General features: G+C 40.9%; 1 protein-coding gene across 2 annotated transcripts; it reads right to left on the bottom strand.

Moving 5' to 3' along the window:
- Positions 1-562: 562 nt before the first annotated feature.
- fnbp4 (formin binding protein 4) lies at positions 563-20185 on the bottom strand. Of its 2 annotated transcripts, none has more exons than XM_042108754.1 (17): positions 20009-20185; positions 18810-18887; positions 18396-18526; positions 17113-17284; positions 15757-15904; positions 15502-15610; positions 13412-13729; positions 13020-13215; positions 9427-9524; positions 8489-8593; positions 6572-6705; positions 5435-5595; positions 5068-5303; positions 4511-4646; positions 3832-4016; positions 1528-1685; positions 563-1390 (listed from the first exon to the last, which is right to left on the bottom strand). In XM_042108754.1, the coding sequence occupies exons 1-17, from the start codon at positions 20124-20126 to the stop codon at positions 1297-1299; spliced, it is 2577 nt and encodes an 858-aa protein (XP_041964688.1). In that variant the 5' UTR covers positions 20127-20185; the 3' UTR covers positions 563-1296. The 2 variants fall into 2 exon arrangements, with proteins under 2 accessions (XP_041964688.1, XP_041964689.1); XM_042108755.1 differs by lacking the exon at positions 20009-20185 and adding an exon at positions 19551-19744.
- Between the last annotated feature and the right edge of the window lie 1513 nt (positions 20186-21698).

Below are 21698 nucleotides of genomic sequence, written 5' to 3'. Positions count from 1 at the left end.
TGTAATGCCCCTCATATGGATTTTTGCTGCCAGAGTCCTTATATCAAGCCCTAAAGAACTTGGGTGTGATCATGGACAGGGATCTAGCATTTGCCAAACAAATAACCTCTGATCAAATCTACCTTTTCTCCTTTGCTTCCTTGCAAATGCATGAACCCATTCAAGCCTCCCTTCACTGGCTCCCAGTACATTATAGGATTAACCTAAGAATCTTACAGTTAACTTACATCTTTGAAAGGTCAAGCCCCCACCTAACTATCCCCAAAACTAATTTCAAATATCGAGGAAATCACACTTTTGCAGCTGTAGCCCTACAACTGTGGAATAATCTGCCCTTTCATGTCAGGTTGGCCCCTACACGGTCCTCAATCAATAAAAGGCAATATTTTGAGTGAAGGTGGGCAAATTCAGAATTTTACCAGCATGTTAATGCATTACATCATGCACACGCATTTCTTATTGCCTCCTCAAGAACAAGTTTATTCCAAAAAATTATTTAGCAAAATCTCAAATGCATCACTCTAGGTGCCCCATCTTAAAAATAAATACAATGCACATAAGGTTAACAGAAGTGGCAAAAACTTTATCGTTATTTACACATTAAAAAATGTTTCTTGGCATTTTTAATAACACAAGTTATCTTACTGTAAATAGAGTATAATGTGAGACATACAATGTCAGTGTCCACTAAAATAACATCCTTTGCGGTCTTGGTGTTATAAGGTGGAAATGGACAGAAAAAAAATGGTTCCAGCAGGCATTGGCACATATAGAAGTTGCTTGATACATTTTGTTCATTTGAAAGTGGATAATGGAATTACGTGATATATCTGTGAAAACAGTTATGATTTCCAGACAAAGCTTGTTAATGTACTATTGTAATTGACGAGAAATCACTGCATGTAGCAATAGTGAGTGTTAAACTGGTCCTCGTTTACCTTTAACGTCATAGTTGTACTAATAAAAGTATCACCAAAGAGATATTACTTCAAACCAATGTGGAGTGTGTGTGTGTGTGTGTATGTGTATGTGTAAAAGGTAATGGAACCCTGTAGAAAAAAATAATCAATTGCTTCATGAGTATGGCATACCAACTGCATAAAAGACTAGGAGCCATAAGTAACTTGAATAGGGCTCTAATGCCTGATGGACACTAAACAGTTATATACAGTAAACGGAACATTCAGATTTCTTCAGGCATATCCTTAAGATACGTTGGGTGACTTGAGCAGGCCACAGAAAGAGTCCACTGATTATTAGTACAAGTATGTGAGCAATTTCATCTGGCTTTCAGTTTTACAAACTCTGCATCATTTTCCTTTTCTTCAGCAGGCGTTCCCTCCAGTCGTCGGGTAGGACCTCAAAGTTAGCGTTTTTCTCTGCCTTCCCCCTGCAAAATTGAACATGCCAGTTGAACATGAAATTAGTCATTCAGCCACCACAACTAAGTGCCACTTTGCCACAATGTAATTCCATTTCCATTATCTGAATCTCTCTCTATGGTAATAAAGGCGGGAAAATGCATACGTGAGGAGTTGCTGGTGCTTCCACTCTTCAATGCGCCGGCTGTTCAACTGGTCACGGTCTTCATCACTAGAGCTGCTCTTCTCCTCCTCATCAAGCTCTTTCTGGATGTTCTGCCACTTCTTCACTAAGGATGGCATCTTAGTCTTGCTTTTCTTTGTCTACAAACAAATTAATGTGATGTCTAACTTTAATACAGCATAATCATCCTATCTTCTCAGTAGCATTTAGCTCTAGTAAGGGAGAACTGGGGAAGTTAAGACACTATTTTCTTAGGTTGACCTATAACTATGGGAGTATGAGGCACAAATAAGACTAAAGCATACAATACATAGGTGTGTCTTCAACCAAAACCTTAGCAGTGTGCCGGACTCAGAGACAAGATAAGAGCAGAGACTTTCTAATGGAGACAGCACTCAAAGAATCTCCCAGAAATGTATGGGGTTAGTTCCTAACGCAAACAGGCAGTCGTCTACACATATTCCGCCACCATGTGAATACATCATGCCAATCATGGGGTATGGTGTGAATACATCGTGCCAATTATCTGTTGTGATCTTGTAGCTGGAACGAACTTGATGCCGTGAAGCCTTGCGCAAGCATAGTTCTGCCCGAAAAAGATGCCTGACAAGTGCCCAAAATGCGTTATCATGTTCAATATAGATGCTCAACTGTTTGACAACATTAGCAATATTTATAAACAGATCATAAATAACATCATGCTCTGAATATTTGCAACTGAAAATGGCAAAACAAGGACAGACGTTGCCCGCAAGATGGTAAACAAAACTAGGGCTAACTACTAACATAGCACTATGGGCCATGGATTTTCTTCTGTCATTTTGTGGCACAATAGCTGCTATGCCACATTTAAAATATGAAAAATAAATGTTAGTTTGTTATGGGTAGAATGTGACACACAATTTAAATATTTCACTTAAATGTATGTAAACATGAGCTGGTAAGAACGACCACTGGTTGGCTTAATAAGCCTCACAGCTTATTTAAACCTCAAATAAGCCATAGATAAACGTACACAAATCATGATGCTAATATGAGAGGTTCTGGTAGGCCTACTGGTTATGGTTTTGTGCTATAATAGCAAAGTTTTAAGTTGACTATTTTAATTGCATGGTTATTTTTTTGTCAACATACGCTCACAACCTACTGTCATTAAAAGTGAGGCCTAAGCAAAATAGGCTACAAGGCTGTCTGTGCTACGGTTTATATTGCGTCGCTTTACACATAATGTTAGTTGCATTGATTAAAAACTGTAACAATAATAGTACTTCGGGTGGCATAGCAGGCTATCTGTTCAAGTCATAGGTGACACCCAAAATGAATGACCTCCCCTGACAAGAGTTCGCGATAGTAAGAAATTGTCTACATTGATGATTGGAAAGAACACAGCCTCCAAATTCGCACATAGAGCTCACAATAGCATATCCAAAAAAGTTAAACAGATTGGGCAACCTCATCAGCTGTCTCGATTGTGTCACTATAAATTTTTAAGCAACCGCCCCAGGCCAATGAGACAAGCGTGTAGCTACAACATAAACAAAGCGAAACTCATGGCTGACGTATCTTCTTGAGCGATCTCTGATTGAGGCACAGAAAGTTCTCAAGAACACTATTAGGTCTTTAAACATTTACCATCACCCATCACACACATTCATCGGACCTAATATTTGTAGTTGCCTTAAAAAAAGGAAAAGAAAAGGTGATAGACAGACAGACCGACCCCCCCCCCCCCCCCCCTATTTTTTTTCTCACCGGATCTGCATCGATCTCAAATATGACATTTCTAAAATCAAATTGACGGAAATCCGTCGTACGACGGAGAACTTTAATCCTTGTGATTTACGCTACGTGAGGATATTAGACTAAATCTACTGATCATTTGAAAAATTAAGACCTCCGTGAAAAAATTCCAGACTTTGAGGTGAAATTCAATACTTTTTAAGGCCTTAATTTAGGAAAATGAAATGTAATACTTTTTAATACTTTTAAGACTCCGCGGGTACCCTGTATGCAAATGGCTTGAAGTAGGCCTATAACTGTAATTTGATTGGCTGGTGCCTTCCGTTGCTCTCCGTCAGTGCAGCAAAAGTTGAACTTTTCGACGGGGGCGACAGGAGCAACGAGATGCAACGGACCCACAATTCAGTTGGGCGTCGGATGATGTAAGCCCATGTAAAGTGGACGAGCTGCGTCTCCAGCACTGCAACGCACGCAACTGTGTGTGAACACTAACTCAGTAGCTGCAGGGCAAATCCCAGTCATTCTCATCCATTCACAAACACACACCTTTTCCTTCTTAGACTTCTTGGTCTTGTCCACCGGCACTGCCTTGGCCGTCTCTAGTTCCGGAGCAGCTGGCAGCTGGGAGGCTGGAGGCGGGGCTTGAGCTGGAGGAGCTGGGGGAGCAGCGGCCTCAGGGAGCACAGCTGCAGCAGACACTCCCCAGTAGGCCCCTCCAGCCAGCACAGGAGCTGCAGAGTACAAACAGCCCATGAGAACAGTGCAATACTGCAGCAGCACAAACAGCCCATGAGAACAGTGCAATACTGCAGCAGCACAAACAGCCCATGAGAACAGTGCAATACTGCAGCTTGTGTGCCACAACTAGAAATATTCAAATTGTAGAACTACTTGTCCGTTTCTCTGAATCTTGTTAATTATCTAAATAATAAAATGAAAGTGTATTAACTTCAAACGTACATTTCAGATTTAAGATTACTTAGTTATGATAACGGTGATATTGGGAATGACATGGTAAGAGCCATTTGTCTAGCTGGAGCTTTGCATTTTACCATACATTTTCAACCAATAATCTGTACTTTTATTTGCTTAAAGCGGAGTCAACCATGGCTATATGGGTAAGCACTCCAGAAATGTTGTGTAGCTATAGACTACAACCTTAATCTGGCAATATAGCCTGTCAGGACCTATTGTACGCTCATTAACACTTCATGACGACCCTCACCTGCTATGGTAGATGACTGGGTATAAAGGACAGCACTGCTCCCAATGGTGACTGTTTTGTTTGTCTGCCCACTGCCAGGGGCTTTGCGTTTCTGAGCTTTGACCGTGATTCCCAATGAGGCTGCTGCTTCTGCAGCCTGCAACACACAAACACAAGAACACAATCATTTTGTTGAGTCTTATCAAAATTTCCTAAAGTATGGTACAAATATGAAAACTCTGATCAGTAGGTATGCTTCCCATGACCTTGGTGTTGTTCACACCATGTTCAACCAATTGACCTACAGGAAGACAGGCACACCTTTATAAATGGTCCCAGTCTACCCCTAGTAGCGTTGCAATAACATCATACCTCTGCGTTATGTCAAGCTAATCAACTTGACATAGATACGAAATTTACTGCATCACCTGGATTTTCAATCCCAGGGTCATTGCTTGACAAATCAGACAGAGTCCAGGAAAATGGTTGCCGCAGCACACATTTCGCTAATGTGATAATAAGCCTGCATAAACCTCATCTTAGGAACTTGAGCTAAGATTATTAGAGCACAGACAGACCTTGCTGTCTTCTGTTCCCGGGGCTGGTGGCTCTCCTTCTTCATCCTCCATCTCCACTTCTTCGATCTCTCCATCATCACTGAGGGGGGGAGGGGGAGGAGGGGGAGGCGACTCTGGGGGTGGCGGGGGAGGCGGCGGAGCCTCAGAGGGAGGGGGGGGGTCCTCTGGAGGCAGAGGTGGCTGTGGAGGCTGGGGGGGCTGCGAGGTTGGAGCCATTGGCCAGTAGGATGTCGGTGCTAAGGCAATAGATGAGGGGAATGTTAATTATAAACTTTCAAAAGCATTTCTCACATAAAATAACGGATTCATATATGACTGCAACATGTGTTAACACATCAGTGGAGCGTGCCCCCAAACTGGTCTGCACCTGTCAGTGCACTGGTGGAGTTGGTCAGTGCTGCTCCATCTTGCTGGGTGCTGGAATTGGCGGTTTTGTTCCCCTCTTCCTCTTCCTCTTCCTCCACCATGGGGAAGTCCCACTGGGAGGCATTGGTCCGGTCATTCACATAGAAGTATCGCCTTTGTTCTCTAGAGGTGGAGAGACAGAGACACAGGTGCATCTCAAAAGCTGCACTCCCAACCAACCACTTGCACCAGAGCAGGAGAATAAGGGGGTGTCTGTATTACCCCACTGAACTGTGGTTGAAGTGTAGGATGTGCTGAGAGGGTATGTTCCAGCCCAACATAGGAGCCAGGAGGATCGGGGTAAGGATGCTGGGGATACCAATTGGCAACCCACCCTCTAATGTTTTTCTTTTTTTAAATTAACCAAAATAATAATAATAATGAAGAAAAAAAAAAAAAAACATTTCCCTGGAGGGCCTGAAAAGCTGATTGACATAACATGTTCAAAGTTTGTTGACATCACACAGTCAGTTTGAAATCATACTCACACAGACAAGCACACAGTCCCCCAAGATGCCGAGAGAAAGCATCTTCAAAACGCGCAGGGGGGGGCAACAGGAGATTTTTTTCTTTACAATGGCATCATGTAAAAGCAGTATGAAACAATGTAAGAGAATTTGTCTGACCTGTTGGATTCCACGTCAAGGCAGTCTTCGGTTGTGACACGCCCCTCTTCCAGGAAGTCACTCAGTGTAACCCAATCTCCTGCATTTGTGGGGGGGCAGTAGTCCTGCAAAGTGCAAAGCTTTCGCACGCGCAACCACCTCTGCTACGAGCTACCACAAAAATTCTGTCCTCTGACACACGAAAGGACAGTCTAGGGGGTTCCTCTCTGTTCTGCTTGGCCAAGAAGGCTAGCCATTTTTGATGCTCCCTTACGTCAGCTAGAGCACACCACCACCACCACCACCACCACCTCAAGTGTCTCTGAAAAATCCACCGTTCGTTGACACTCCCCTTTTAGGTATGTGAGCACATCGTGGTCAGGGTTTACTTTCTGCCCGCTATCAAGGGCAATCATATCAGAGGTCACAGTTGTACGGGAGGGGCGGAGGGTTCGGGGGAGGGGTGAAAGATGTGAAAGGTAAGGAACGCGTACCTGTCCCAGTGGCAGGACCAGCCTTTAGGGGCGGCGTTAAGTTCATAATGTTTTATATGCTCGGCAGCTTCCTGCAGCCTGCGCCGGAGGTAGGATCCATTCAACGCACCCTCTCGCCAGTCTGCTATGCGCGTCTGTAGAGGGGACAGGGAGGGGGAGGAGGAGGAGGAGGAGGAGGAAGCAATGGTTTTAACATAACAAACAGAAGAGTAGGGAGGGGAAAAAGAAGGAGGGGTGGAGAAGTGGGAATGTCAAAACTGCAATATCTGAAATAATTTAACAATGTCTGTTCAACAGGGATGCTCCGATCAGTTCTGGGGCCGATCACTGAAATCAGCATCTGCCGATAACGATTACCTATCACAGGATGGGCATAGAAAGAGAGTGCAGAGCTCTACATTAACTTTGTTTTTCCAGGAGCACTTGTGCCAAAGTTAGCAAATTTAGGCATACAGTCCTGCACTTAACAACTTACACATAATGTAACATTACACTGCAGCCACCAGGTGCAATGGATTAAGAATGACTGACAACATTTAAAGGAAACAAAATTTAAGCATATTAATGCCTACTTTATTTTTGGTCAGTTTTATTTTAATATCATGAATTCTCATATATTCATTTAGTCTGTCTATCAAGTATCCTGCAAAATGTAATACATTTGTGAATCCATCTGTGGCAAATCCAAATGTCCATTGTGATCCATCTAATTCCATACTGCAGGCCGCCTACTACTACAACATTTTCCCTTCCACAAAACCCAGCATAGCCTAATCAAAGATATTTATTTTAAATGACCCCATAACAGGTTCTTTAATTTAAGCAATGTATCTGTTTATAAATAATATTCTTGATAATGTAGGCCTGATATGTGTTTATTCCAGCAAGGTAACAAGAGCAGAATCAAACGTAGAAAGCTAAAGGATTTGGGTTTAGCAACAATGACATCAACTGTAAACTAGCAAACTAATCAACTAATAATCATGTCCGTTCTTTGCCTTAGGCCTAGCCCATTCCAAAATCTTTATTAATCTCATTAGCTCTGCACACACAATGGCACAATAAGTCATTTTTATGATTTGTTTTCACAGACACTAACTTACATTGACATTGGCAAAATATTTTTTCATTAATGTACTTTTGCTGAAGCTTTGGCTTTCCCCCTAAACTCTAATTATTTTAGTATAAAGATCATTTGGGCATGTATCATATTGTCACAATTTTGCTTTCAAATGTTTTCAGATATAGAACTTAGTGTTAGGATGATTATTTTTCAATGTTTACATGTTTGCAGGTGTATGAGTGTTTAATCCTGGATGCTTTGGCCCTTGTTTTGGCATACAGTACTTGACATAATTTGGCCCTTAGGCCAAACTATTTGGGGAACCCTGTCCCCAAACCCCTGGGCTTTTCATTGGAAACGGGCTATCGTGAGGTTTTTTTCTTGAGTTTGCCAATGCTGGATAGCAGTAGTCCCTGTTCGCTACAGCTATAACGCTATATTTTGCATATTCCAGCCAATAACTAGCGATTGAGAAACTTCAAGTAAAGTAATGGAAAACTTAACATTGATGGGAGGTGCAGTTTTTATGCTACATTTGTGACGTCATTCTATGGTTCAAACCAGTAGTGTTTTTCTATGTTGCAGTGAATTTTGTAGACAAACATTTAGCCTACATGGTAATTCACACCAGTGCGACTAAATTTTTTTTTCCACTCGCAGGCCATCATTTTTAGTGAATGAAATGGGCGCAGTGTAGAGAGTCCAGAATTTTGCGTCATTTGGTCGGCTTTTCCAATCGGTCTTCAGAGAGTGCTCCGATCAAACTATTTTGAGTGAATATCGGCCGATAATGATCAGCAGCAGACTGATCGGAGCATCCCTACTATTCAACCAGTGTCTTGACAACAGCTCACCTCTGTCTGTAGCAAAAGGAGTTGAAAGTTAGATATGGCCTTTTTGTTGATCCCCAAAAATTCCATTTTGCTGGTTAAAGTGTTAGCAAGCTCTCCAATCTGGAACTGAGAATAAGATACGAATCAACAACAAAGTTACATAGTTACCTTCTTATTTCCACTACCGTTATTGATAAATGCTGAATTTAGAAATAAATTCTGGTTAGCAAGCAAACCAGAAGAAACCATTGTAGTGTAAAATTAAGAATTAATTTGATTAATTCTTGAATCCATCACATTACTAAAGAGATAGTAAATTAAACCAGTAATTGATACAACGTCTGAAACAAGCCCTGGGTCTAAGCCCCCAACATCGTCTTCCAGGAAGCGCTGCATGGAAGGCACTAGGGTTAGGGTTAGGTGCCTTGAAGTCGACGGTCGCAGCGCTGCCTTGAAGTCAACGGTGGGGGCTTAAAACACCATCAAGCCTGAAACTGCTATTAGGCAATGTTTTAATGAGATCATAAAAGTAAGAAAAAAGTGTTATGTTTGACATACAGGTCACTTTAGGTCAGGCAAAATCTCACAGGCTCACATGTAAATTGCACATTTCTGGTTACGCCCCTGCTATAGACTACCATTGCCCAACCGTTAAAGTTGTATGTTGCATATGCCCACTAAATCAACCGAACAATATGTAGAATTTTCAAGACTCAATAATGCATCAATAAAATTATGTACAGACAGGTGTCTGGTGATATGCATGAATTGTATTAGTGAGATCATATTGAGTTTGAGTGTGTTAAACTTAGAAGTCCCTATGTACTAAGGCAGGGTTCAGAAAGCATCATTAGACCGAAACATGTCATAGATTCAGTACACCCCAACAAAATATGACAAAGGCGTGCAACCACTCTTACTGCAGTGCTATAAACAAACCAAGCGATGATGAGATCTACCTTGAGGTCTGCAGGCTCTTCCTCTTCTTTGGGCTGCAATCTGGAGATAACCTTCTCCTTGTCATCTTCATCGGGCTTGTCCAAAGATTTGGAATGTGCTGGACAGAAGACAGTAGATGTATCAATACCATGCGGGCAACATGGATAAATGTTGTATGCTGTTGATGTAAATGCTTACATTTTGAGACAGATGTCTATTAATAAGCCAAGGATTGTTCATTGCGAAGATAGAGGTACTGAGGTAGCCTGGCTCAGACAGTTTTTTGTCAGAATCATTTGGATTTGATTATGGTGAGTGTTTCAACCTTGCCCGAAAGCCAACACGAATTTACCCCACCCCATTTGAGGATGTCAAATGCCTTAATCACTGTTTTCTGTTCGTAAGTTATTGCGCTGTCAAATATCTTGTAGAACAGAGGCTATGACAGAATCTAATCATCTCGTTTCTCCAGTGGCAGCGATTTTGTTCTCAACTAAATCAACTCAAGCGTGCTAAGGTGACGTAGATCAGTGGTTCTCAAATGGGGGTACGCGTACCCCTGGGGGTACATGAAGGCACTCCAGGGGGTACGTGAGATTTTAACCCTTAGAAGCCGATTGACGCAACGTGCGTCAAAAAACACACCCTTTCTTCTCTGTTACATTGCTCCGCTGTTCATAGCAGCGAGATGAAGCCTTTATTGCGTGACAGAGCAGAAGTGGGGCTTTCCAACAAGACCACGCACTTGTCTGTACGTTAAAGTATGAAGATTAAAACAAATCATGAAATTAAATCAAAATTGCATCATATTTACAGTCTATACTTCTCTGCGTTCACCTGCGCACCCATTACTCTCGTTTGAATTACTCGCGAACCCGTGAACGCATAGATAGAACGCAAGCATATCAGATGAAAGAGGAGACACAAGGCTATCCATTGATACCAAGTACATCCTTCTGGGTTATAAAACAGACGAAGTGACAGCAAAATAATAACTTCATATAGCTCGATTTACCTCACGTATTTGTCTGTTTTTGTGGCAAAGCATGTTTATAATCCAACGCTATTGTGTGTTTCTTTATGGCAAAGAATGTTCATAATCCGGTTTTGAGATCCTAGCAAATTCCTGCATGGCATCCAATTCAAGGCTCACATTGAATCCCAATTTGTTCGACAAAGAAACACCTTTTTTGCCTTTACTTTGTTCATGGCAATGCAGTAAAAAGTTGTAGAGAACCATGAGTGCAGAATGCCAACACGTAAACTCGGGTCAAGTCAGGTCAGATCAGATCAGATCAGTTCGTGTTACAGACATGGAGCGCAGAAAGGGCATTTTTAATCACTAAATAAAAAAAATGGCATTAATTTCTGTAAGGCGCACACCACATATGTCTGTAAATTGCTTAGCCCCAGAGAATCCTTCCACCATGGCAATGATATTGCCAGATTCAGGACAGTCTGCCCTACACACACATGAAATGCATGTAGAGCTATGAGCTTGCTGTGGTGAGATACATGTCAAAATATAAGAATTTGTATAATACACTTTTTATATTTTAATTCTTTAAAAATCACAACATATAAACAATATATAATATGGGTGTGTGGCACTTACAATGACCAGAATAAATCCTTATTAATAAAGGTAGTGAAAATGCCCTAAAAACAGCTTAGAATCCATGCAAAAATACTTAAAAAACAATTATTTAATAAATATTTCAGGAAAATATAAGTTGTATGTGTATGTGTTTATCAGTTCCAAAGTTTAATAAATTAGACACTGATGGCACAGTGCTGTTTTAAGTCTTTTTTCTCAACTAAAAATGCTTTGCGCTGGTTAAGGGATACTTGGCTGAAAAAATATTTCACAGGGGGTACATCACTGAAAAAAGGTTGAGAACCACTGAAGTAGATGACTGCTACACTGTTGCTCATCTGTCCATTATCATAAACAACCCATCCAAACTAGAGATGCACCGATTGCAATTTTCTGGGCTGATACCGATTTTTCATAGAGTTTGACCTGCCGATACCGATTTTAGCCGATTCCGATTTCATTTCTTCTAACCATTTTACAGCACACACACAAATAGTTATTTTCTATCTTTTCTTTGATAGAACATGTTAATATAGACATGTAATCAACTTATCAATAATGAAATGGCTGTTAAAAAAAAAAATGGAACTGGTGAGCAGACAGATTCTTCTTCAAGTCTAACTTTAGTTGCAGTATCAAATTATGGATTAAGTTAAGTTATGGAACACCCATTTTATTCTTCTCACATCCAATATCCAACTAAAGATATAAGAACAAATGTATCATGACAATTTAACATGCTACCATGTAACATATTTTCATATGCATTGATGAATTTATGGGATGGCGAGTGAAAAGTGGTTGTAGCCTAGGCTATCACCAAACACAGGGGAGGAGAAGTGCTAATAGCGATTAGGTGCTCCACCATATATGAAAACAGTGCACGTCTGTTTTGCCGTGAAAAAATTAAATCCAAATTCCGGTTAAATGCATCAATTAGGCTATAGGCCTATAAACTTTCAGAGACGGCTGATTCAGTATTCAGAGCATCAGTTTTCTTCATTGTAGGCTACTATGTCAAAAGCAACTTTAACGTTTGTTTGCCTTTCTAATAGGCTATCATTTGTTCACTTTCACGACATCCACTTCTCAATCTACTAGGGTATTTTAAGGCATAGCCCTAGTCCACGTGCAGTAAATAGTTCCGAGTATTTTTTTTTAAGTGGAGTAGAACTACTAGGGCTACTGTATGTTGCTGCTTGTTGACATCTTATTATGTAGCCTATGATCCCTAAACTTTGATTATTTTTTATGTCGCAATCAGTTATCTCCGTTCAGCAGCGCTTGTGGTTCAGCTGTGGGCACGCAATTAGCGGCAGTGACGGGCGGTGATGAGCGATGTTTACGTAGCCTAATGAAGTGACAGCTTAGTAAATTCCACGCAGTAGGCCAATGGCAAAGCACAGCGTTTGCTGCATAGAAAAACAGTGCATTTGACCGGGATAAAATCGGCATGTCTCAGACTGACCGGCCGGTCGCCGGTCATGGCCGATCACGTGAAAATCGGCCGATTCCGGTCACCAGCCGATCTATCGGTGCATCTCTAATCCAAACGATCTGATTGGCCCGAACACATCCTATTTGAGCATAGAGACTTCTTGATGGAGTGACTCCAGACCAAATTTCCTGCCCTCAAACTTTGTGGGTGGGATAAATTCGGGCTGACTTCCAGGCTAAGACAGAGGCACAAACATGCCTTGAATGCAGTAGTTATAATTTCAGCGTGGTTCATGATGCTACCTATTAGTGAACCGACTGCACAAGCACAGACACACACACAACCCAATCTGCTTGAGTGCAGCTTAAAGAACCAGTGTGCTGCAGGAGTTGATATTGTATCTATTTCTAAAACGCTATTTCTAAAAAGAATGTTTTTTTTCCTTGATTATACTGAAGACAGAAATACAGAATTTCCTTCTCCTTCTCTTACTTTAAGCTCATAAAATATACATTTTGGTGTTATTCCAGATCTAATTAGACACCAAGATATCACAAAATCAGTGCATTTATTCTTACTACTGTCACTCTGTTCTTGTGTGTCCAACCCAGTCTTGTCAGAGCTTCGGCTAGTGGAGTCTGGGCTCAGGGGACGCAAGAAAGTCTTCCACTTCTTCTTGGTGGCCAAGTTGTGGGGGCCTTCTTGACTAGCTTCAGAGCAGGGGCTGGAGCCTCCAGCACTGCCATCCCCTTCTTCAAGAGCACGGAGCTCAGCCTACAGTTTTGAAAAAACAAAAGGTACGTTTACAACTAATCATTTAGCAGACACTCTAGTCAGAACGTACATAGAATATCATACAGTATCTATGTACATTATTTTTCAAGACCCTGCTCTATCAGCTACAAAAACATGTCCTTTCCATTTTACAGTTTATCAATTTTACATTTTGGACTCCAAATATATGTCTAACCTTTTTCCTCTCTAGAGCCAGCTCCAATTCTATTGTGTCTTCCTCTGCCTCCGAGTTCACTGGTGACGGACTCCTGCTTGGCTGGTTGCTACAGGAGATGCTGTCCAAGTCTCTTGGTGCTGGTGACCCAGAGGGGTGGGTACCATCGTCATCCCCATCTGTGTTGTCCATCTTCCCTTCCACAGCAATCACTCTCTTCCTCCATCTCTCTTCCGCCTCTTTTACCTCATCTGGAATTAATGGTGCAAGGAGAGAGGCTGCAACACCTCTCCTCTCCTCCTCCTCACTGGTCAGGGCCACAACACTCTCCATCACTTCCTAAAAGGAAATTAAACAAACAAAAAAAAACCCCGATGGTTCGAGTACTTTAGTGTTGGCTACCGTACCGTACATATATATATATATATATATATAATTAATTTACCCATCACCTACACTTCATAAAAATAAAATACATGGGGGAAATCCTATGCAAGGTGGCACTAGAAAAGGGCCTTAAAGAAAATATATTTGGGGCATATGCTAGGGGGGTCCGGGGGCATGCCCCCCCAGAAGAACATTTTTAAAAATAACCCTTTAAATGATGACATCTGATGACTTTTACGGGAAGTATTGATACATTGAGATACATATATTTCAAACATTATAGCATATTACAATACAGCCTATAAGGCCTAAAGAAAACTAATTCATTAAATCATTTTGCCAACAGTGACGCAGAACCATGGATTCTTTCCATTTAAAACATGTTTTGTTTATAACTTAAACCAACATTAAGTACATTATTTACTATAGGCCTACTTGATGATATAGCGTGCCCCCTAACAGTCCTCTGGGCCTACGTACAAAATAGTGAATCATGTGATAGGCCTACTGATATTGATGCTGATTGAAGAGATTGCAACTTGAAGGTTGTTGATATTTCAGTTCCAAAGAGAATCAAATTACATCGATTCCTCTCCTCCCAAAGTAACACTGTAGGTCCTACACCTCTCCTCCTAAAATAAATAAATGGTAGGCTCTGTTTTAACTGCACCAGGATTGTGTAGGCTAACCGGCTACAACACTAGTTTTAAAAGCACACACACTAAATGGAGAGGTAACATTAAAATGCGGACTGCGCCTTTAAATTGGCGACTTTTTATCTAAGTAAGTTTATTAAGTATGCCAAAGCTTTGATCTCTTAGCACCGTCACCATAACGTTACGTTCTCATGGTTAGATGGCATCCTGAAATATGTTTTAGACAAGAGGCTCAAGGTTCACGGAGGTGAACGGCTGGACAAACGCGTAAATGACAAGGTAAACTAAACAATGTAGTAGGCCTAAGGTAGACAGGCTTTGTGTGTTAAAACTATGAAAACCTGTAAGGTTAGGCTAGTCCGTCACAGCTAACTGCAAGCACAGCTTACACACGCAGAAATTAAAGCATCACGAGATTCATTATCGGAAAATCCTGACAGCGAACCCTATACAAAGCCAAAACGAGAAAAAAAAACTTCATACATGATGTCTTTAAATCAATTTGTTGACCTTTCTTTCATTGCTTCTGCTGAGAAACTAGTTTGCCACACACACTGAACTTATCAAGCATTCTTCAGAACGCAGCTGATCAACGCATCCCATCTACTTTCACTTTCAATGAAATCCACTAGTAAATGGAATCCACTAGTTGCGGCGTGATATTCGGAAAGATGTGAAGCACAAAACCCGTCGTCATTGTCAGCGGCCTGTTATAACAATGGCCTGTGTTATAGAGAAATATAGCCTACCTCTGACCGACAGACCCCCCCCCCCCTTAAAAAAAACTCATCGGGTCTTTACGAATTGTGTGGGTCTCATTTTCAAGTCCAAACAAACGGAATTCCGTTTAAAAACGGAAGAATTACACCCCTGGCTGATATCATTTGAGTTTTTAAACATAGAACTTCAGTTTGTGCATCAGCACTTTATGAACATCAACACATTGTAATATTAATAACCAAGAGAATTTGTCACTCTAATCCCTATAATCATGATAGATTTTCGTACCATTTTATTGTTAACACACTACAAAACCGAGCTTAACCACTCAGCAATACTACAACGTACCTTCTTTTTTGCCTCCTTCTTCACGATTGGGTCGCTGGCAGAAACGGCCGCATGTTGTTCAGAGTAATATGCTGCAGTTTGCGATACACCATTCCCATTGACTGCGGAGCTGTGGAGCCACAAGGGGAACTCATCTTAACACAACATACTTTGCAAAGCACTATTCACAATAGGTTATGTAGTCTAATCAAGTTGAAGGTGCAGTCAGTGATTTTAACTCAACACCTTTACCTTCTATCCGCCTTGTGGACTCACCTGTCTGTGTAATGCTGTAGGTCCTGTACCTGGTGGGCTAGGTAATGAGGTAGTTCCCATGCTACCTCATTAGTCTGGGTGTTCCAATAGTAGTAACACCCAGTATTCTCATCCCATACCTCCTGCCAATCACCCATCTCAACACCAACTGCAAAAACCAAACATTTTTACATTGACATTAATTGACAGATGTTATCCAAAGCACCTTAGACAAAATGCACTCCAACAAGCTGTACAGCTGCAGCTCCATGTGTGCTCCCTGGGTATTGAAATCATGTTTTAAGTGTGGACAGCACTTTTCTGTAGAGCTACAGGAGCAAACTAGAATGGCACTCCGTAAGGAGCATATCTGTGCCAACTGCACCTCAGATCTACTGGCCAGATTTTCATGAAGGATAGTGGAAACTTTGCTTTCTGTAATTCTACTGCCACAGTTTAAACTCATGACGCAAGATGGGTATTGATCTTTATCCATTTAATTATGCATTTACAGAGACCTATTACAGTCTCACTGGAGCAACTTGTGGTTAAAGGAGAATTCCGGTGTGATATTGACCTAAAGTGTATTGAAACATGATACCGAGTGTGAACGTATGTCTCATAGCCCATCTCGGCTTGTCCCCTGCACTCCAAAATCTGGCGCTAGTTAGCCGATGCTACCAACAGCTTTTTCAATAGTGGTGCTTCGGCATCGGGCTAGCCATGCAAATAAATCACTGTTTTACACCCATATACGAGGCTCAATGTATCTCCACACTTCATTGGTAGACTTCCGAGGGCCCTGACATTTAAAACGAGACATTGAGTGACCAGACAGTGTGGAGATACATTGAGCCTCGTAAATGAGTGTAAAACAGTGATTTATTTGCATGGCTAGCCCGATGCCGAAGCACCACTGTTGAAAAAGCTGTTGGTAGCATCGGCTAACTAGCGCCAGATTTTGGAGTGCAGGGGACAAGCCGAGATGGGCTATGAGACATACGTTCACACTCGGTATCATGTTTCAATACACTTTAGGTCAATCACACCGGAATTCTCCTTTAAGTAACAGGAATCAAACCCATGACTTTTTGGCTTCCGCTTTGTTATAGCAAAGCCAAACTATGTACACATTTACCCCCACATTCTTCTTTCCCCACATTGTTAGCCATCTTGCATCATGCAAAGAAATGCAAAGTCAATCATGTCAATCCTTTCCTGAAACTGTCCGTTTAGATCCTTGCATAATTATGCTGAAGTACATTTTTGAGTATAAAATCCATTGAAGTTTTGCTTTAATCTTTCATCATGGCCGGAATAGTCTTCAAACAAGTTGAAGTGGAATGGCCTGCCTACAGTACTGCCTCCTGCACTCACCACCAGCCAGTGAATACTGCGTGTTGTACTGGAACGCTTGAGCTTCTCCGTTCTGCTCATGTGTCTGCTGCTCTGGTTTGGGTTCGGGGCGTGGTGGAGTAGGGGCTGGAGCAGTGCTCTCAGCAGGAGCCTCATCTGGTGGAGCTGGCTGCGTAGTTATGGCATCAATTTCCTGCACATGACATGACATTTGCATTTACATTTATCCAAAGCAACTCCCTGGGTATCAAACACTGATCAGATCATGATTAGTTTGATGTTGAGATCCCAATCCAATTTGAAAAAAAAAGTGAATTAAATTTAATTTTAAACTTAAGCTCAATTCAACTGAAAAACACATTAAAAAATATACATGCAAAAGAAATAATGCACACAACAGTTACCGGTGGGAAAAGGGGTGCGACAAAAGCAGGGTATTATTGCAAAACAAAATGCACCAAAATCATTGTTATATTTCCATCATGTTGTATTTTTAACCATGTTGTATTCTTACTCTCAATGAAAGTAATAATTGACGAGTAATCAATTCATTTGATCAACTACACAATTTCGAATTTGACATACAAACAAATGCTGACCCTCAGGCTGGGGAAAAAAAACATAAAATTCCCATCTATATAATGCAGAAAACGAATTGGAACATCAAGCAAATTACTAATTCAATCCAATCCATTAAACCAGGAATGCCAGACTCATAATTCAGTGGGCCGGTTTTGTTGGAATAAGAACTAGTGAGGGCCGTCACTGTCAGTCATTCTCATGGTCGTCATAAATTTTTTGCATGGGTAACATATTGTTGATCGATAATATACTCCTTTACTATACCCACATACGAGCAAACAAGGCATAAAGGTTTATCATGTACTGCGGTCTTTCTTGAATACCTTCCACATCAGATAGAGAGTTTATGGCTACACCAACATAATGTATTTGTTGGTGCAGCTAAATGTTTCCTTTTTCGGCATCTTCTTTCCTGAGGATGTATTTTTGTGCTAGGTTTATTTTATTTATCATATCATAGAGACAAATCTTATCACACATAGTCGATAACAACTGAACTGGATGTAAATATCAAAACCATATGTGTTTTCCCCCCCATATGGACAGTATTCTGTAACTTCAAACAACAGGGCCCCATGTTGAACACAACAGGAGTTCCGCTTGAAGTTCAGTTGAGGTTGAATCACTATCAGACCTATGGCAGACAACAATTAGGAGCTACTAGGAAATTACTTTTTGCAGGTTAGGATGTGCAACAAATGACATGGTGTAATCATACTTACAGCCATAAAATTAGCTAAGGTGCTGTCGATGTCTGCTGACTGGTTGAGTTTAGTCTTTGGAGCAGATGGCTGGATATCCACTTCATCCTCTTCATCACTATCTTCATATGCCCCAAGAAGGGATAAACCCTCTGAAGAAAATAGAAGTAATCTCAGATAAACATACTTTTCATAATTTACATCAACCATTTTGTTCGGCTATGAAACAGCCTACATTTTATTTTATTATTATTATTATTATTATTATTTTCAGGAAAGGATAACAAAAGTGTATTATTGCATGATTGTGCCCTAACGTTAGCAAGCACCAAAAGTAAGATTAGATTATCGTAGGAAATAACCAGGAGACATCAGGCTTTGGGGTGAGAGAAATCACTTCGAGGAGAATGAAGGGGTTGATGTGGCGATACTCACGTGTGGTTTTCACTGCTGGTGTATTCATCTCTTTAATAGTTTCTCTCAAGATTTCCTGTCCATCACCTTCTTGTTCGTCTGAAAAACACATTGTTCTTATTTAACAACATCGACTTCTTTTTTATAGGCTCTTCGTCAAACGATGCCAGAGGCTGTCGCGACACCGTAGAATACTGTCAACGTTAGATAACAATTAACTGCTACATGTCTAAATATAATGGTTATTTTGATGCATTTCCTGATAGATAAAATAACAAGTGAGGCCAAATGTTACAATGTTACAGCTAGTTGGCTTTGTGAGACATTCACAGCTTCATCCCGGCGCCTTGCTTCGCAAAACCATGCATAGGTAACGTTAACGTTGACTTATCAGCTTGTTAACTACTCAATGGATTTCAGAGAAATGCCGAAATAGCTTCTACAGATCTATATTAATGTAAAAATGATTGAAAATCACATTGATTTGAAAAATGCGTAACGCCGTTTACCAAATTAACAGGTTTTTGCATAACATTACAAAACACTAACGTAAATGTTACGTTACACTAAAATGGTCATGACTAGCTTGTCGGTTTAGTAAACGTTAGCCAAACTGCATAACTCTGCGCCCATTAATGTAATTTTAAGAAAACATCTGTACATTATGGACAGACTAGAAGTAAACGTCACTTGTATAATATACATATATATAAATATAAGTGGTATTGGGCACAATCTAGAGCAGCAAAGATTGGAACTTACATAGTGTTAGCTAAGCTAGGCGTTGACAAGAGGCCCAAATAGCCACCACAGCATTCTTTTCAATACATCATCGCGTGCTGATTCAGGTTAGCCAACTTCAAGCGTAACCGGTGGTCTACACCGCAGCTTTTGTTAAACGATAGATTACGAACGATTCACTAATGTTAGAACTAGTTGTGAGTGGTCCGCATGCTAGCTAGCAACGATCTGCATTGACGAACTCGGCTATCTGAACTTCCTACATCGCGGCCTAGCATGAACACAGCTAAGTTGTGTCACTTGCTAACATTAGCTGCTAGCTTCTAAACAATAGCATGGAGCGGCAACACTCGTTGCAAGCTGCTGTTGAATATCTTAGGCCTGGTCTTGTATTTGAGACCAAATACCACATATAAGCTAACGCAGCATAATTCACAACAAAACAATAATCTTTACTGAAGTAACTTAACATTAGCTACCATCTGATCCTGATCCCAACACGTCTTCTCGTCCACTCGACGTGCCTGCGCGATGTCCAGGTGGAGAGAGCTGTAGAATTGTTCTTCGCCCAGTTCCTGAGCGATTTTTCTTCCCCATAGTTGAACCTCTAAAGCAAGCCGTCAGATGTCGATGGTTTCGGTCTGAAATTGACAACATCTGTGATGTTCGTCATTGACCACTAGAGGGAGTTCCAATTGTGTAACTGCGCAGGTAATAAATAGGCCTAGAAACTATTTATTCCCAAATTTCCCAAACTACTATCATGTGTGTCACCCTTGCCCGTCGTTTTGTGCCAATGTAGCCTAGCCTACCTGTTATTATGTTAGAATGGTAATGGCCCTTATGGCGAATTATATATTGTACAACCCCAAAAGTTGGGACGTTGTGTAAAATGCAAATAAAAACAGAATGTGATAATATACAAGTCTTGTAAACCCATTATTTGGCAGCAAAAAGAACATAGACAACATATCAAATGTTGAAAATGAAAATGTGGACTATTTCATGGAAAGTATATGTTCATTTTGAATTTGATGCCAGCAACATGTTTCCAAAAAAGTTGGGACAGGAGCATGTTTACCACTGTGCTGCACCTCTTCATTTAACACAATTCTATAAATGTTTAGGAACTGAGGAGACCATTTGCTACAGTTTTGATAATGAAATGTTGTCCCATTACTCCCCGATATAGGATTTCAGTTGCTCAACAGTATGGAGTATTCTTAGTCATGCTTTCCATTCCATTATGCACCTAATTTGACAAATCTGGACTGCAGACAGGCCATCTTAGCATCTGGACTCTTCCTCTATGGAGAAATACTATGTGCAGAATTCATTTTGTCATTGTTTTCCTGAAATATTCAAGGTCGTCCCTGGAAAAGACATTGCCTGGATGGCAGTATATGTTGCTCAAAACCTGTATACATCATTCAGAATTGATTGTGCTTTGCCAAATGTGCAAGATGCCCATGCTGTAGGCATTAATGCTTCTCCACACCGTCATAGATGTTGGGTTTTGAACTGAGCACTAAAACAAGTTGGATAGGTTGGATACTTGGATAGGCCCTCTCCTTTTTAGCCCAGATGAGTCCATGATTTCCAAAAAGAATGGCAAACTTTGATTGGTCTAACCACAGGACCTTTTTCCATGTTACCTCAGTCCATTTTAAACAAGCTCAGGCACAAATAAGAAGGTGGTATTTTCTGTATCCTGTCTCAATACTATTTTAGCTGTTACAATTTTGGCTGCAGTTTTTGAATTGAGTATCAAACTGGGCACGTAGACAATGGTTATCAGAGGTTTTCCTGAGCCCATACAATGACAGGTCTGGAAACAGGTGTTGATGCAGTGCCATCTGAGGGTCCAAAAGACCACGGCCATCCAATTTGTTTTTCAGCTATTTCCCCTGTTTGCAAAGATTTCTCTGGACTCTCTGAATATTTTAATAATATTATGTCCTGTAGATGATGAACTCCCTAAATACGTCACAATTTCATGTTAAGAAGCATTAAAATGACATTGTTTCATCATTTGTGCACATAGGTTTACACAGAGTGATGAATACCCCTACATCTTTACTTCTAAGCGACCCTACCTCTCTGGGATGCTCTTTTTTATACCCAATCGTGTTGCCAGTTACCCTAATTAGTTGTGAAACATTCTTCCTT

Source organism: Alosa sapidissima, chromosome 11 (genome assembly GCF_018492685.1).
Source record: "Alosa sapidissima isolate fAloSap1 chromosome 11, fAloSap1.pri, whole genome shotgun sequence".
NCBI lineage: Eukaryota > Metazoa > Chordata > Actinopteri > Clupeiformes > Clupeidae > Alosa > Alosa sapidissima.
The sequence above is the reverse complement of the archived record's forward strand: the minus strand, read 5'-3'. Positions and strand labels throughout refer to the sequence as shown.

Coding starts and splice junctions, on each gene's coding strand:
- fnbp4 (XM_042108754.1), bottom strand. CDS start 20,126: ATGGGGAAGAAAAATCGCTCAGGAACTGGGCGAAGAACAATTCTACAG. Junction 9,525..13,019: donor ACAAGAACAGAGTGACAGTA/GTAAGAATAAAT, acceptor TCTTCTGTCCAG/CACATTCCAAATCTTTGGAC. Junction 4,017..4,510: donor CCAGTCATCTACCATAGCAG/GTGAGGGTCGTC, acceptor TGTACTCTGCAG/CTCCTGTGCTGGCTGGAGGG.